This window comes from Pseudorca crassidens, chromosome 10 (genome assembly GCF_039906515.1).
Source record: "Pseudorca crassidens isolate mPseCra1 chromosome 10, mPseCra1.hap1, whole genome shotgun sequence".
Classification (NCBI taxonomy): domain Eukaryota; kingdom Metazoa; phylum Chordata; class Mammalia; order Artiodactyla; family Delphinidae; genus Pseudorca; species Pseudorca crassidens.
This window is the reverse complement of record NC_090305.1, coordinates 32,675,768-32,691,683: the sequence shown is the minus strand read 5'-3', so window position 1 is coordinate 32,691,683 and position 15,916 is coordinate 32,675,768. Positions and strand designations below refer to the sequence as shown.

The window sequence follows — 15,916 nt, the reverse complement described above, 5'->3', positions numbered from 1 at the left end:
CGTCCAGAGTTCCATCCTCAGAGAAAGCCCACGGCGGACCTGTGTGACTTACACCGATAAAGGGAAATAAAGGTCCACGTGATAACAGGGCCAGGTACAGGCTGGCCCACTTGCCCCAGACCCAGCCCTGCATCAGAGACAGAGAGGAATGGCCACTCCCATGATCGATCAGCTTCCTCCACACTCCTGAGTGTTCCTGGGGGGAGCTTGAGGGCGTTAGGAAGTATCCTCGTCTTGGGGGTCTGTAGATCTTTAAAGGGTCTCTACATCTTGAAGTGAAGTGGGGTGTTAAGAGGATATTATGGGGGACCTGCCCCCACCCCACTCTCACACAGACGGAAAGTTAGAATTGTAAACGTGCCATGAATCTGGTACTGGGGCTAAGGGGTAGGAATGGTACTAGAGCAAGTCTGGGGTCAGGAGAATTTAATAAGCTGGGGTGAAGTCCAGTGGTGGGGTCAGGGGAGCAGCCACCGCCCAGGAGGACCCGCCGCCTCTGCCGCCTCGTAGCCCCACACCTGGACCTGCGAGCCTTCGGCTACTCCCCGGATCGTGTCCGAGAGCACTGGGACGGAGGGAGGCGAAGGTGGCTGCCTCCCACACTCCCCCCTCCCCTCCCTTTCCTGTCCCTTTTTGGGTGGGAAGGAGCGGAGGGTGGGGTCCTCAGAGAGCTGGGGAGGGAGGCAGGGGCGGCCACCCAGGGCTGGGGGTGCTCACTTCGGTCAGACTGCGGGCGGAACAGGCACAGGACTGGTTTACTGCGGGCCACGGCCCGGTCCAGCTCGTAGCCTATACCCAGAGAGGGCTGGGCCACTTCTACACAACCACTGGGAAGAAAGAGGAGACCAAGGCTCACTTGGGTTTGTAAGGGAGACATGAGAGTCTGGCTGTAGTGGGGAGGGAGCTCTAGAAAGTCCCTTCTAGGTGGGGAGGCCAGGCGTGTCCAGGGGATCTAAGACCCCAGGGGAGTTTGCAGGCAGAGGGGGGCGCCACTCACCCTCTGCCTGCTGCAGCCAGGCCGGGTCCTGCTCATGGATGAGCCTGTCGCCCCCAGCAGCCTCTTCTCCTGTGGTTGAGGGAAAGCTGGTCAAGGGCCCGCCCTGGTCCTCAGTTCCTCTCCTCTGATGTCGACCCCCTGCCCAGCCACACCCTGCTCATGGAAGCGGGGAGACAGAAGAGATGAGCTCCAAGGACCCACCCAACACTAAGATTCCATGAAAATGAGTGAGGAAATGAAACAGCCCGAAAGAAAAATTTACTCCTGTGCAGGGGGATGTGTGATTAGGGCCAGGGGAGTGATACAGATGAGATGAAGGGAAGGAAGGACTAATTCACCTTGGGTCCGTGATTGGGGTGGAGAGAAGGAGGAATCGCATCCCAGGTGGGGGAAAGGCAGGCAGTAGCAAGAGGCTGGCCCCGTGCAGGGAAACTAGGGCCTCATAGGCTCTCAAACTGTGCTGGGTATGAGAACCACCCAAGAACCTGACCAAACTACAAAGACCCAGGTGTCGATGAGCCCAGGCCGATCTCCAGGTGATTCTCATAGCCAGGTAAGTTTGAGAACCAGTGCTGGAATGCAGAGTGTAACCAGTAGGGGTGTTGGCAAGCAAGGCAGGAGAGGCGCTGGGATCACAGGGCAAGGAGCCCAGCTTTCCAGCTTGATTAAAATCCACCAGGAGCACGAGGCTCACAGCCCCCCAGATCAGAGCAGAATAACTGGAGAACTTCTTCAAAATAGACTCTAAGGCTTTATCCCAGAATCTGCATTTTCACCATGCTCCTGCAGATGATTGTTGAGCACAGTAAAGTTGGAGAGCCACCAGGCAGGGGGGCACAGACCCTGAAACCAAAAAGACTTAAGCTTCAGGGTCCCTGGCTTGCACAGGCCCTTCCAAAAGCCCCAGCAATTGTGATTTGTCATTTCGTCTCTTTAAAGAGGTTGCCCAGAATTGCATTGGGTCCCTCAGATCCTAGATCTGCCCCTGGTGGGGAAAGGGGAAAACACTTAAGGTTTTCTGAGAAGTACAAGAGTTCTGGCACCATTTCTAGAAAGTCAGCCAGATTCCGGGCCAATCACGCCACAGGAGCAGCACATACTGGTAACAGTCTGATCAGAGAGCCTGAGAGAGACGGTGGTCGCGGGAGCTGGGGTCTGTCGGGTCTGAGGGAGGGCTGATACCTCGGCCCAAAGAGGGGTAGTAGGAGGGAAAGCTTTAGTCCTAGGTGGGAGAGATGCCAGCGGGTGAGGCATCTCGCTGAAGCAGCCCGGCCCACTCCCGTTCTGCTCCTCTCTACAAACGCCTCCGGAAAGAGCCCGACAAAGTTTTCCAAAGACCCAAAGGTCAAGATAGTAACTGAATGCGGAGAGTGGGCTCACAGGTCGGACGCACGCGGGCAGCCTTTCCTTATCGGGCAGGGGAGGGGCCCTGCCGGGAGCTTCCCCGCAAGAGAGCGGGCCTGGGCCGAGGAGGCGGACCTGTCCTCGCCCTCCCGGCCGTCCGCGCCCCGCGCCCCGGCAGCCTCACCGCCCGCGCCCTGATCGGCGGCCGCCAAGTGCTCGGTGAGCTCCGCCCCAAAGCGCCGCAGCCGCGACACGATCCGCCCGTACAGCTCCCGGTCCTCGCGTCCGCCGGGGATGCTCCCGCCGAAGTACAAGGAGGGGCGGCCCGGCTCCGCGCGCTCCGGCCGCAGCCGCCGCACTTCCCTCCCCGCGCCAGGGGGCGCCCGCCTACGGCACGTGATGCGGCCAGCCCGGGGGGCTCCGGTGCAGGAGTGTACACACTTGTGAAATGGAGACGTCAACTGTACCCACGTGTGTGAAGCCACTGCCTCCCGGAATTCTTTAACTCGTCCAGGCAGAAGGCGGGGTCCTCCCGATCTTATACACTGCTCCCCGCCGCCCCCAGGCCACCGCGTCTCTGCCAAAGGCAACTTCATCCTCCCAGCTCCTCAGCTCCCAAAGCTTGGAATCAGTTTTGACTCTTCTCTTTCCACCAAACCCTACCTCCAATCTATCGGCAACCTCTATGGGTGGCTTCTCCTTTCCAAATAAATACAGACTCTGACGCCCACCTGTTGGGGAACCAACCTTGGGTCGCCCCCCGCCCCCCCCCCCCCCCCCCCCCCGGTAAAGCCTCTCTGCAGACACCTGGTTGTGGTGCAGGAAAGGGCAGCGATTACGGCAGGGCTCCAAGCAAGGAGTTCAGGACAGGAGCGTTCAAAAAACCCAAACTCCCCTTTGGGGTTCAGGAAAGCATTTTTAAAGGCCAGGCGAGGGAGGGGAGTCCCAGGGTAGGAGATTAACTCGAGCACAATTCTCTGATTGGTTGATGGTGAGGCAACGGGCTGTGTCATGGGGGTGAACATTATCAATCCTCAGGTTCCCTCAGGTCTGAGGGCTACGAGCTCATGGTCATCAGGTGGTTAATTTCTTCCATTTGGTGGTGGTTTGAGCATCTGCCCAACAACTCAGAAAATGTGCAGATACCGTTACCTATAGGCACTTCAGAGAGCAGCTAGAGCAGAGGATATGGGAGCGGGGTCTGTCCCGGGAAGACCCCATAAGGTCCTGCGTGGTTACACCTCCACCACCTCTCTCAACAGCCTCCTCAGGGTCACCTCACTTCCCTGCTACACAGTCTGGTCTCCAGCGGGGGAACCCTGTGAACATATTCGTTAGGTAATGTCCTCCTCAGCCAAACCCTCCAACGGCTCCCACCTCACTTGGGGTAAAACCCCAACCCCCTGCAGTGGCCCACCAGCCCCACGGGGTCTGGGGACCGCTTACCTCTCTCATCCCAGCTCCATTACTCTCACTGGGTGTTTTGCAGCCACGTTGCCTTTCTGGCTCTTCCTCAAGCAAGCTGGACATGCTCTTGCCTCCGATCCTCTGCATTTGCTGTTCTCTGGAGCCCTTTTCTCTCAGAGAGCTCCCTGGTCACACCCTTACCTCCTCCAAGTCTGCTCAGGTCACCTTCCCTGACCACCCTCTTCAATATGGCAGCCTCCCATCCCTATCACCCTCCTGTGCCTTGTCTTTTCTCCTCTCGTTACCATATAACTGATTAATTTTGTTGTATGTCTTTCTACACTCAGTAGAATGTAAGTCCCCAGAAGGGCAGGCATTTTTCTCTGTTTTTTTATCCCTAGCTTCTAAAACTGTGCCTGGCACATAGGAAACACTTACCAAATATTTGTTGAATGAATGAGTGGATTAAAGGAGCAGCTGCATTTGGTAGCACTTTGTAATCTGCTCAGCCCTAGACTAAGCTAATAGAAGCAGAGTCTGCAGGGAGCCAGGCAAACACACCATGGCTCACTGGTAATAACAATGATTTCTCCCTCATTTTATTTTGAAAATTACACAAATATAGGACAAAAACTTCAAGGGGAATGAGAGAGTACACAGTGGAAAGGGAGACCTGAGACCCCAATCCCATTCCCCAGAGGAGCGCATCATCGGAGGTTTCTTCTGAATTCTTCCTGATTAACTATAAAATATCAAAGCATGGGGTGACAGAGCAGACACAATAACCATTTTTTTTAAATGCAAAGACACAAAGAGAAGGCAAAGACATCTTAGGCTATCTCTGTCCTCTGATGGGCCCAGCTCCGAAGATACATGAACCATGGGGCAAACGTGTGTGCAGTGCTCTCAGCACCTTCGCACACACAGCCACAGGTGCATACTTAGGAGGCTGGCCTTAGGTGCCAGAGGCCTTGAGGGACAACTTCCTTCACTCTCCCTACCCTCGGTCATGCCGTCCTCTGGTTCTCGCCACAGGTGAGGAATACACGTGCATGTATAGACACAGAGCACCTTGTTTCTGCCTCGGTGTCTTCAAGAAAATAAGCCGGCCTCCGTCTCCTTAGCTCCCACACTTCTGATGTGCCTAGCATCCCCACCTCAGGCTGAAGGAGAAAGAGGAGAAAGATATTTTGTCTGTTTCTCTAAATGCAATATAAAGCCCTGCGATTGGTTCTGTGTCCACAGTTGAGCTGGGTGAGGATGCAGAGCCAGCCATGGCTGGCAGCTCAGATCCTTGCCTCAATGCAGAGAGGCCTGAGTCGGAGGGACAGGGCACTAAGTGATGGGTTGCGGGAGCAACGGTGGTGGGCAGGTCAGTGTATCCAACTTGTATAACAGTAAAGGGAGCAGCAGAAGACTATCTATTGCATGATTGTACTTAAGTGAAATGTCCAGAAAGGGCATATTTAGAGATACAGAAAGCAGAGCAGTGGAGGGCTGGGGTGGGAGTGGGAACTGACTGCAGGGTAGGGCCCAAGGAAATCTTTTGGGGTAATGGAGATATTCGAAAACTGGACTGTAGTGAAGATTGCACAACTCTATAAATTTACAAAATATTAAATTGTACACTTACAAACAGCAGATTTTATTGACATGTAAGTTATTCCTCATAAAGCTGTTTTAATTAATTATTTTTATAAATTTATTTTATTTTATTTATTTTATTTTTGGCTGCGTTGTGTCTTCATTGCTGCACGTGGGCTTTTCTCTGGTTGTGGCGAGTGGGGGCTACTCTTCATTGCGGTGCCTGGGCTTCTCATTGTGGTGGCTTCTCTTGTTGAGGAGCATGGGCTCTAGGCGTGCGGGCTTCCGTAGTTGTGGCACGTGGGCTCAGTAGTGGCTCACAGGCTCTAGAGCGCAGGCTCAGTAGTTGTGGCGCACAGGCTTAGTTGCTCCGCGGCATGTGGGATCTTCCCGGATCGGGGCTCGAACCTGTGTCCCCTGCATTGGCAGGCGGATTCCCAACTACTGCACCACCAGGGAAGCCCTAACGCTGTTTTTAAAAAGGCAAAGATAAAGTACTGAAAATAGTAAGTAGTATCAATATAATGAGATTCAACAATTATCAATTTATGACCAATTTATGATCTTGTTTCACCTACATGCATATTCAACTTCCTCGCTGTCCTATTGTGATGCAAATTGGCTACGTGTTCAACACTGTCTTCATTCCCTCTGATAATATGTTTTCAAGTATTTTTTTGTTACATTTAAAAATCTGTATGGCTTGACAACTACTTAAGGGGAAGAGAAGATTTCTTTCTACTAAGTGTGATACTGTGATACTTTAGGCATTAAAGCACAGATAGTTCTTCTTTTCTAGTTTCATACTGGCATTTTAACAGATGGAATTTTATTTTAACAGACGGAAGTAGCGTTTGTTGTAAGGTGTATGTAACCTATGTTAACTTCGTGGTCTGAAGTGTCTAGCTATCAAGCGGATTCTTTAGTAGACCAAATCTTTTGTCACTGAAATGTTCTGAAGCATATACCTTGATGTTTAAAAGAAAAATATTAGTTAAAGCAACTTTTCATGTTCTGGGATCTACTTTTTAAAACTTCTATCCCCTGTAGTTATCAACTGCATGTGCCAGGCCTCTAGAAATTAGTATGTTAAACTGAAGCAACTTGATGGGGGTCACTATCCATACATAGGGCTTGTTTTCCAAAGAAAAGTACTGTTTAGAGTAGCAAGATTATAAGCCTACCTAGGCATGTTGTAAAGCTGTTTGAAAAGTAACTGAGAGTAAGTTTTGTGAATGGAAATATAGTGCTCAAGTCACATCCTCCTTTAAAAGTTGTAACAAATACAGATGAATTAAAAAGAAGTTATGTGAGAAAAAGCAAATTGAAGATCATATTAATTCATTTGTAATTTTTTTTTTTTTTTTTTTTTTTTTTTGCTGCGTTGGGTCCTCGTTGCTGCGTGCGGGCTTTTTTCTCTAGTTGCAGCGAGCAGGAGCTACTCTTCCTTGCAGTGTGCAGGCTTCTCACCATGGTGGCTTCTCTTGTTTCGGAGCACGGGCTCTAGGCACGCAGGCTTCAGTAGTTGTGGCACATGGGCTCAGTAGTTGTAGCTCGTGGGCTCTAGAGCGCAGGCTCAGTATGAGTGGCGCACGGGCTTAGTTGCTCCGCAGCATGTGGGATCTTCCCGGGCCAGGGTTCGAATCCATGTCCCCTGCACTGGCAGGCGGATTCTTAACCACTGCGCCACCAGGGAAGCCCTGTAAATATTTTAATGTGTCTCTAAAAGATACTCTTTTTTCTTTAAAAAATATAACGATAATACTATTATCAGAGCTGAAAAATTTAGTAAGACTTTACTTGTCATCAAATATTTTATCCATGTTCAAATTTGAATTGTTTTTATTGGTATATCCAATTATGTTATAAATGTTATGAATGTTTGTTTACAAGTTATCTGTTTAAAATCAGGAGCCACGGGACCTCCCTGGTGGTGCAGTGGTTAAGAATCCGCCTGCCAGTGCAGGGGACACAGATTTGAGCCCTGGTCCGGGAAGATCCCACATGTCGCAGAGCAACTAAGCCCGTGCGCCACACATACTGAGCCTGCGCTCTAGAGCCTGCGAGCCACAACTACTGAAGCCCACGCTTCTAGACCCTGTGCTCTGCAACAAGAAAAGCCACCACACCTAGAAGCTCACGCACCACAAAAAAAAGAAACCCCCGCTCTCCGCAACTAGAGAAAGCCCACGCGCAGCAATGAAGACCCAACACAGCCAAATAAATAAATAAATAACTTGATTACAACCTATGAGAGACACACCTTGATTCCGGACTCACAGAAACACAACAAATATTAAAAATAAATAAATTAATAATAATAATAAAATCAGGAGCCACATCAAGTCCACACATTGTGATTGGCTGACATGCCTTTTAAGTCTATTTTAATCAACACGTTCCCCTTGCATATCTTCTCTCCTCCCCTCATCTGTCCTGCAGAGGTTCTTACAGTCTGGAGTTGACTGATGATATACCTGTAGTGCCATTTAAAGTGTTCCTTTGTGCTGTAAATTGGAGTTGGATCTAGAGGCGTGACCAGATTCAGGTTCAATCTGGGGTTAGACTACGTCACAGGTGGTGGTGTGTGCTCCCATCACGGGGCACAGAATGTCTGGATGTCTCTCTTGTTTGATGTTAGCAACCATGGATGGTCAATGCCCAGACCCATTCATTCATTCATTCATTGGATACACCAATAAAAATGTCTTAATATTAAAATAAAACTCACCAGCAGAAAGCCACCTTAAGGCAAATGAAGTATAATAAAATACTCTTATAACCACCACTCATGCATGTCAAGAAATAGAGCTTCTCCCACTCAGAAGTTTCCATGTGCCCAATCCCAATCTCAGCCTCCTCATTCCCTCCAAAAGTAACCACTGCCCATACTTTTACGGTAAGGACAAAAATAAACGTCCTTATGTTTCTTTATGGTTTTATCACCCAATGTGCATCCCTCGTCATATACTTTAACCTTCTTCATTGTTTTATAGGTCTTTTAAATCTCTTTTAAGCTATAGCTTTGGGGATACATTTTTTTAAGCGTGAGACACTCAGTGGGCACTCAAAGAACTAAAAAAAAAAGGAGTGAAGAGGAGTCTGAGACTTGAGACTCTGTTTGGCTTGGAGAAGGGCCAGAGTTAGCTCAAGAGTAGAAATCAAATCAATGTCATGCAGGGATGTGCGATGAGTGGAGAGATTCAAAGAAAGTAGAAATCAAGCATGGGGGGTATCCCTTCCCGTTTATCCTTGCACTCCAGCCATTAACTCCCAGATCAAATATCACTTCCAGCCAAGAAGGAGTGGCAGGCAGCAGATTTACCCTCCCTTATATTTTGTTTTTTTGTTTTTCAAATGTGACTTTCCCTTCTCAGAATGTTGTAGAGAGAGTAGCGCTGAGATGTTCAGCCCCAATATGTACTATACCTAATATATACTATACCCACCTACTCAGGTACATTCTTAGTTTGATTTCCTCCCCATCCCAGCGTCTAGGCTGTTTTCTTGCTGGTGACGTCATTTATGAGGACAATTTTGTCAAAGTGGGGAACATCTGGGGTCCTAGTCCTTGTCTTTCCTGGGTCTGGAATCTATAAAGGCCTAAACAGGAGACTCAGCCTTAGTGCTCAGTTTTGTATTTTCTTGTGAATAATTATGAATTTTAAAATTTATCAGAAAATTTAGCAAGTATGAGAAAAGAATGAAGAATAGTTTATCAAATATCCTTGTATCCACTACCCAGTTTCATCAAATCTTAAAATTTTGTTATATCTATTTCAGATCCATATATATTATATTATATTATAAATATTATAAATACACATATATTACACTATGTATTGTGTATATATGTATGTATATAGTATTGATATCTATGTATAAAAATAACCTAATACCTAAATATATAATATAGTAGATAATATATTATTTATATATATGATAGTCTATACACACATACACCTTAGATCATGCTTGTTATAGTTTTTGTTTTTGTTTTTGTTTTGCCGTACGCGGGCCTCTCACTGTCGTGGCCTCTCCCGTTGCGGAGCACAGGCTCCGGATGCGCAGGCTCAGCGGCCATGGCTCATGGGCCCAGCCGCTCCGCGGCATGTGGGATTTTCCCGGACTGGGGCACGAACCCATGTCCCCTGCATCGGCAGGCGGACTCTCAACCACTGCGCCACCAGGGAAGCCCGTTAGTTACAGTTTTATTTTCAAATCTTCTATATCCTTACAATTTTTTTTTTACTTATTTTATTTATCAATTACTGAGGTAATTTTGTTAAAATCTCCCTTTGACAGTGGATTTAAAATTTTTTTCTTGTAATTTTAACTATTTTTACTTTGTATTCTGAGACTAGTAGGTGAGTACAAGTTCAGAATTGTTATATGTTCTTGGTGGCATGCATTTTGTCCTTATGAAGTGACCCACTTTTTTCCTAATACATTCTTTTGGACTCATGTATTTTTACACCTTTTGTTTCAACCTTTCTGTATTCCAAGTGTGTCTTTAGTAAGCAGCTTATATCTGCATTTTAAAAAAGCCGATGTTCTATTAATCAGTGAACTTCGGCAATTTTTATTTATTGTGATTACTTATATGTTTGGAAGTTTTTCCTATTATCCTGTTTCATCCTTTATATTTACTATGCTTTTTCCTCACTTCTTTTTGTTTGTTTGTCATGCTTTCTCCCATGTGGATTTTTTAAAATTTGAGATATAATTGACCTATAGCATCATATTAGTTTCAAGTATACAATATAATAATATGATACATGTATGTATTTTGAAATGATCACCACAATAAGTTTAGTTAACATCCATCACCACACATAGTCACAGATTGTTTTCTTGTGATGAGAACTTTAAGATCTACTCTCTTAGCAACTTTCAAATATACAATACAGTATTGTTAACTACTGTCACCATCCCCTGGACTTTATTATCTTATTACTGGAAGTCTGTACTTTTTGACCACGTCAACCTATTTCAACTACCCCCACACTCCACTTCTGGCAGCTATCAGTCTGTTCTCTGTATCTATGAGGTCTTTTTTTTTCAGATTTCACATATAAGTGATATGATATAGTATCTGTGTTTTTCTGTCTGACTTATTTCACTTAGCTTAATGCCCTCAGGGTCCATCCATGTTGTTGTGACTGGCTGGATTTCCTTTCTTTATGGCTGAATAATACTCCATTGCGCATATATATATATATATATATATATACACACACACATCTCCACTGACAGGGCACAAGTGTTCCCTTTTCTCCACATTCTCACCAACACTTGTTATTTGTCATTTATTTATTTATTTATTTATTTTTTTGGCCACACTGTTCGGCCTGATGGATCTTAGTTCCCTGTCCAGGGATTGAACCTGGGTCCACGGCAGTGAAAGTGCAGAGTCCTAACCACTGGACCACCAGGGCACTCCGTCTTGTCTTTTTGATAATACCCATCCTGACAAGTGTGAGGTGGTATCTCCTCATGTTTTTTTTTAATTAATTAATTAATTTATTTTTGGCTTCATTGGGTCTTCATTGCTGTGCACGGGCTTTCTCTAGTTGCGGCGAGTGGGGGCTACTCTTCGTTTCAGTGCACGGGCCTCTCATTGCGGTGGCTTATCTTGTTGCAGAGCATGGGCTCTAGGTGCGCTGGCTTCAGTAGTTGTGGCGTGCAGGCTCAGTAGTTATGGGTCTCGGGCTCTAGAGCGCAGGCTCAGTAGGTGCGGTGCGCGGGCTTAGTTGCCCCTCGGCACGTGGGATCTTCCCGGACCAGGGCTTGAACCCGTGTCCCCTGCATTGGCAGGTGGATTCTTAACCACTGCACCACCAGGGGAGTCCTCATTGTGGTTTTGATTTACATTTTCCTGATGATTAATGATGTCAGGCACCTTCTCACGTATCTGTTGGTCATTTGTTCATCTTCTTTGGAAAAATGTCTATTCAGATCCTCTACCCATTTTTAAATCAGATTTTTTCGAGTTGTATGAATTCTTTATATATTTTAGATATTAGCTGCTCATCAGATATATGATTTGTAATATTTTCTCCCACTTCGTAGGCTGCCTTTTCATCTTGTTGATGGTTTCCTTTGCTGTATACCTTCCCATGTTTAACAACCGAAAAACTGGGAGGATACATGGAACAATGACGTTTGAACATTGGCCATCAGGCGGCCTAAGACAGTGACTCCTGAAAGACGAAACAAGCCAGGTGAGAGTATTGTCTGCAGGGTTTCTAGGCTGCAGGCAGGAGGGATCCAGGCTGAGCCTGGCTGTCTCCTTGAGCTGAGGAGATGGAAGGGGAGGCCAAGGCAGCTAGCTTGCGGGACAGAGCACAGGATAGGAGAGAGCTCTGGAATCTTCAGAGGGTTCCCTGGGACAGTCAGCTGAGGACTGATCAGCACATATGTGTGAGGAAAGTATCTGAGGTGGGAAAAGAGCCATCTGAAATGAACAGAGAGAACAGTCTTTGGAGCCCACACAAGGTGGAAATCATGCCTTTCCCTCCAGATGAAGGGGTAAAACCTCATAATTCTTGGGGCATTGGGTAGATGATACCAAAGCGATTGCCTCAATGGTGGGGAAAATTAGGCCCAGACTAGATGCTTCTCAGTTCCCTCCTAACGAAGACTTAAAAAGTAAGCTTTGAAAGGATCAAACCGTTTCTAAGTAAATTAATTGCATCCCAGAACAAAGCTCAAGAGTATTTTTTTTTTTTTTTTTGCGGTACGCGGGCCTCTCACTGTTGTGGCCTCTCCCGTTGCGGAGCACAGGCTCCGGACGCGCAGGCCCAGCGGCCATGGCTCACGGGCCCAGCCGCTCCGTGGCATGTGGGATCTTCCCGGACCGGGGCACGAACCCGTGTCCCCCGCATCGGCAGGCAAACTCTCAACCACTGCGCCACCAGGGAAGCCCAGCTCAAGAGTATTTACTGAAGCACAAAAATATCCAGGACACCACAAGGTAAAATTAACAATATTTGGCATCCAATTTAAAAAATTACACTATGGAAAGGAGCAGAAATGTATGACCTACAGTGCAAAGATGAACCGACTGAAATGGTTTCAGAAATGATTCCGATAATAAAATTAGTAGACAGTTCATTAAAAGAGTTATTACTATTCCATGTGTTTAAGAAGTTAGAAGGAAAATTAAATATGGAAGATTTTTAAAAGACCCAGGTCAAACTTCTAGAAATGTAAACTACAATAAAAAAATACATTGAATGGGATTCATACCAGATTACATGCTGCAAAAGCAAAGATGAATAAACTTGAATAAATAGCAGTAGAAACTATCCAAAATGAAACACTGTGAGAGAAAAGACTGGGAAAAAAATGAGCAAAGCTCAGTGAGCTGCAGGACAACTTCAAGCAGCCTAGTAGACAGAGTGTTTGGAGTCCCTGAAGGAAAGAGAAGAGCAGAAAAAGTATCTGAGTAAATTGTGGCCAGAAGTTTTCTGAACTTGATGAAAACTATAAATCCACAGATACAAGATGCTCAACAAACCCCAAGCACAAGAAACATGCATACAGGGACTTCCCTGGTGGCCCAGTGGTTAAGAATCCACCTTCCAATGCAGGGGACTCGGGTTCGATCCCTGGTTGGGGAACGAAGATCCCGCATGCCATGCCACAACTAGAGGCAACTAAGCCCGCATGCCACAACTAGAGAGAAGCTTGGCACGGAAACAAAGCCCAAGTGCTGCAACAAAAGATCCCATGTGCCACAACTAAGACCAGATGCAGTCAAATAAATATTTTTTAAAAACTTAAAAAAAGAAGAAACATGCATACAACTACACCAAGGCACATCATGATCAAGTAGCTTAAAAACAGCGATAAAGAGAAAATCGTAAAAGTAGCCAGAGGAGTAGAAAACATTACATACAGAGAAAGCAAACATAAGGATAACTGCAGATTTTTCATCAGAAGCAATGCAAGCTAGAAGACAGTACAGCAACATTTCTAAAATACTGAAAAAGAAAAAAGTCAACCTAGAAGTCTAACCTAGAGGTCTACTCAGATCAGACTGTCTTATCTCTGCTCAAAGTTCTTCAGTGATTTCCTGTCTAGAAGTCTGAGTCCTCTGTACATTGACTCTGCGACAGAGATGCTCATGCAGTAGGCTTATTGGGATGTGCTCTGAGGATCAACATCTGGGGAGGACTGAAGGAAGCAGCACTGGGCAGAGTAGATGCTGAGTTTTGATGCAGCCTCAACAGAAACCTTGGCTCACCCTATCGGGGGTTCGCAAATGGGATGTTCCTTCAGAGTGGCCTTGAGTTGGGGTGATTGTGCCAGGCCTTTGTACTCACGGGTCTATCATCGATTGGCTATGGGATGCCCCAGGAAGGGCACATGATCTTGGGCACGGCAGCTCCCTTGGTCAAGGGCAATTCCAGACAGACAGTGAGCTGAGAGAGCCAGTCTGCAGCACCCCAGGCAGCCAGGGAAATGTGTCCCTGGATTCTGAAGGAGGATCTGATGGCTCACCACATTGTCCACTGTGCTTCCAAAAACTAAATGGAGAGAATCTAATCTCCTTAGCACAGCACACAAGGCCCATCATTAATGATCTTGCACAAGGTCACCCCCAGCTCACCACACACTATCTTCTCAGCCTGGAAGTCTGTCCCACCCTCTGCCCTGGCCCCACTCATCTGTTGAAAAACTCCTACTAATCCTTCAAATTACAGTCGAGTGCACCTCCTCCAAGAAGTCTCTTCTGGCTACTTTTGCAGATTCAATGATCCTTCTTGCCAGCACAGAGGTTAGAAGTATGCACCCTGGGGCCAGGGTTTGAATCCCAGCTCTGCCACTTGTTAGCTGTGTACGTAACTTAAGGCAAATTATTCAACCTCTCTGCATCTTAGTTTCCTCATCTATACAATGGGTATAACACTAATACCCTACCTCAAAGGGTTGTTATGAGGGTTAAATGAGTTAATATGTGAAAGGTCAGAACAGTGTCTGGCAGGAGTAAATCGTTACTGCTATTATTATTGTTGTTGTCGTTGTGGTTGCTGTTGAAGTTACTCAGTGTGCATTTGTTGAAGACAAGAAGGATGGAAGGAAGGGACCTGAGAGAGACAAATTGCAAAAGTATGCTCAGGAATGTTGAGTAATCCAATCTGTCAGAAGGGTAATAATAGCTTCTCTGGGCCCATATTGGGAAGAATGTTTCATGTCACAGTAAAGAGTGTGCATCTAATTTGCTAAGAGAAACGAGAGTTTGTCAACAGATGGGAGAAAGGACCAAAGAAAGAAAGGGCCAGGCTGAGCCAGGAGGTAAGGTGTATATATATATACGGCGAGGTGAGAGTTACAGGTGAGGGATGGTGTTAGAAGAAATGGGGGGGGGGGCTTATGAGAGGATGGGTACAGGTGAGGGGAAATGAGTTTAGAGGAAAGTAACATGAACGTATGGAAGATTATGTGGGAAAATCAGTTGAGGCTGATGGGAACAGGTGAGGAGTGATAGAGACACGCTGGGAGTGGAGAAGATAAAGCAGGATGGAGACAGGTGAGGACTGTGGGGACAGGTAAAGAGTGACAGGGCCCTGCTGGGGGATGGGGGTCAAGCGAATGGCAGAGACCAGTGAAGAGAATCTATGATCAGAAACAGGTCCATACGAGAGAGAGTCCTAGGGCCGCAGGAGTGGAGAAAGGAGCAGAGTAGACTGTGATGTCAGAGCAAGGGCGGTGATGTAAGAGCCAGGGCGGTGAGGAGGTGATGTCAGGGCTGGTGCTGATGCTGGCGGCGCAGTGCATTGTGGGCAGCTCCCCGCTCTGCCGCTGCCGCCGCCGTCGCCGTCGCCCGAGAAGGATCCGGGCCGGGCCGGGCCGGGATGGTCCCGGTCGGGAGGCCGCCGCCACCGCCGCCGGAGGGAGCAGGCCTCCCAGCACCGCACTGAGCCGCCCCCGCCCCTGCCCCCTCTCCGCCCCGTCCCCGGGGGATGCGCCGCCTGGAGCCGCTGCCTCCGCCGCCGCAGCCGCAGCCGCAGCCGCAGCGGGCTCAGAGCAGGTGAGGCGAGGCGAGCCGAGGCGAGTCGGGGCGGGGCCGGCCGGCCGGGCGGGGGTCGGGGAGGGGTCTCCTTCTGTGAACCCATCGGGCCTCTGGCCTGGCTCACCTCCCAGCGAAGCCTTCTCCAGTTCCCCCTCCCTGTGCCGTCTCCGTCTCCGCCCGAGGTGGGACGCTGGCCTACACAGCCTGGGCCGCATCCCGAGGCCTGGATCGGCGCCCTGCCCCCAGCACACCCACCCTCTCCAGCCTGTCCTCCAGGGGTTTTGCTCCTCGCTTCTCACCTCTGTCCCCGTCCCTATGGCTTCACTCTCCTGGCATCCCTGACAGTCGTTCCCTGCTCTCTCCATAACCTCTCTCCCTCGTCCTCCCACCAGCCTCCTTGCCTACTTCCTCATCTCTTCAACTGTGCCCAGAAGCCCCTTTCATGGTCTTGTCCCCTCTTCACCTGTCATGATTATCCCTCACCTGTCTCTGTCTTATGCAACCCCCTCCTCTGATCCTGTCACCCTTGTCCCCTGCATTCCCTGTGCCCCCTTCCACACCTC

At 48.0% G+C, this 15,916-nt stretch overlaps 2 protein-coding genes across 6 annotated transcripts in view; one reads left to right on the top strand and one right to left on the bottom strand.

The window, feature by feature from the left end:
- Nucleotides 1-156: 156 nt before the first annotated feature.
- DNPH1 (2'-deoxynucleoside 5'-phosphate N-hydrolase 1) lies at nucleotides 157-15,456 on the bottom strand. Its single transcript, XM_067755755.1, has 5 exons — nucleotides 15,136-15,456; nucleotides 2,526-2,781; nucleotides 998-1,066; nucleotides 718-816; nucleotides 157-565 (listed from the first exon to the last, which is right to left on the bottom strand). Exons 1-5 carry the CDS (start codon nucleotides 15,454-15,456, stop codon nucleotides 459-461), a joined length of 852 nt encoding a protein of 283 aa, XP_067611856.1. The 3' UTR covers nucleotides 157-458.
- Nucleotides 15,129-15,916, top strand: part of TTBK1 (tau tubulin kinase 1) — a 41,794-nt gene continuing 41,006 nt past the window's right edge. For all 5 annotated transcript variants that reach the window (XR_010946827.1, XM_067752876.1, XM_067752877.1 and 2 more), the window contains exon 1: nucleotides 15,129-15,371. The gene's annotated coding sequence lies outside the window, so the exon portion shown is untranslated. The remainder of the gene's footprint in view (nucleotides 15,372-15,916) is intronic.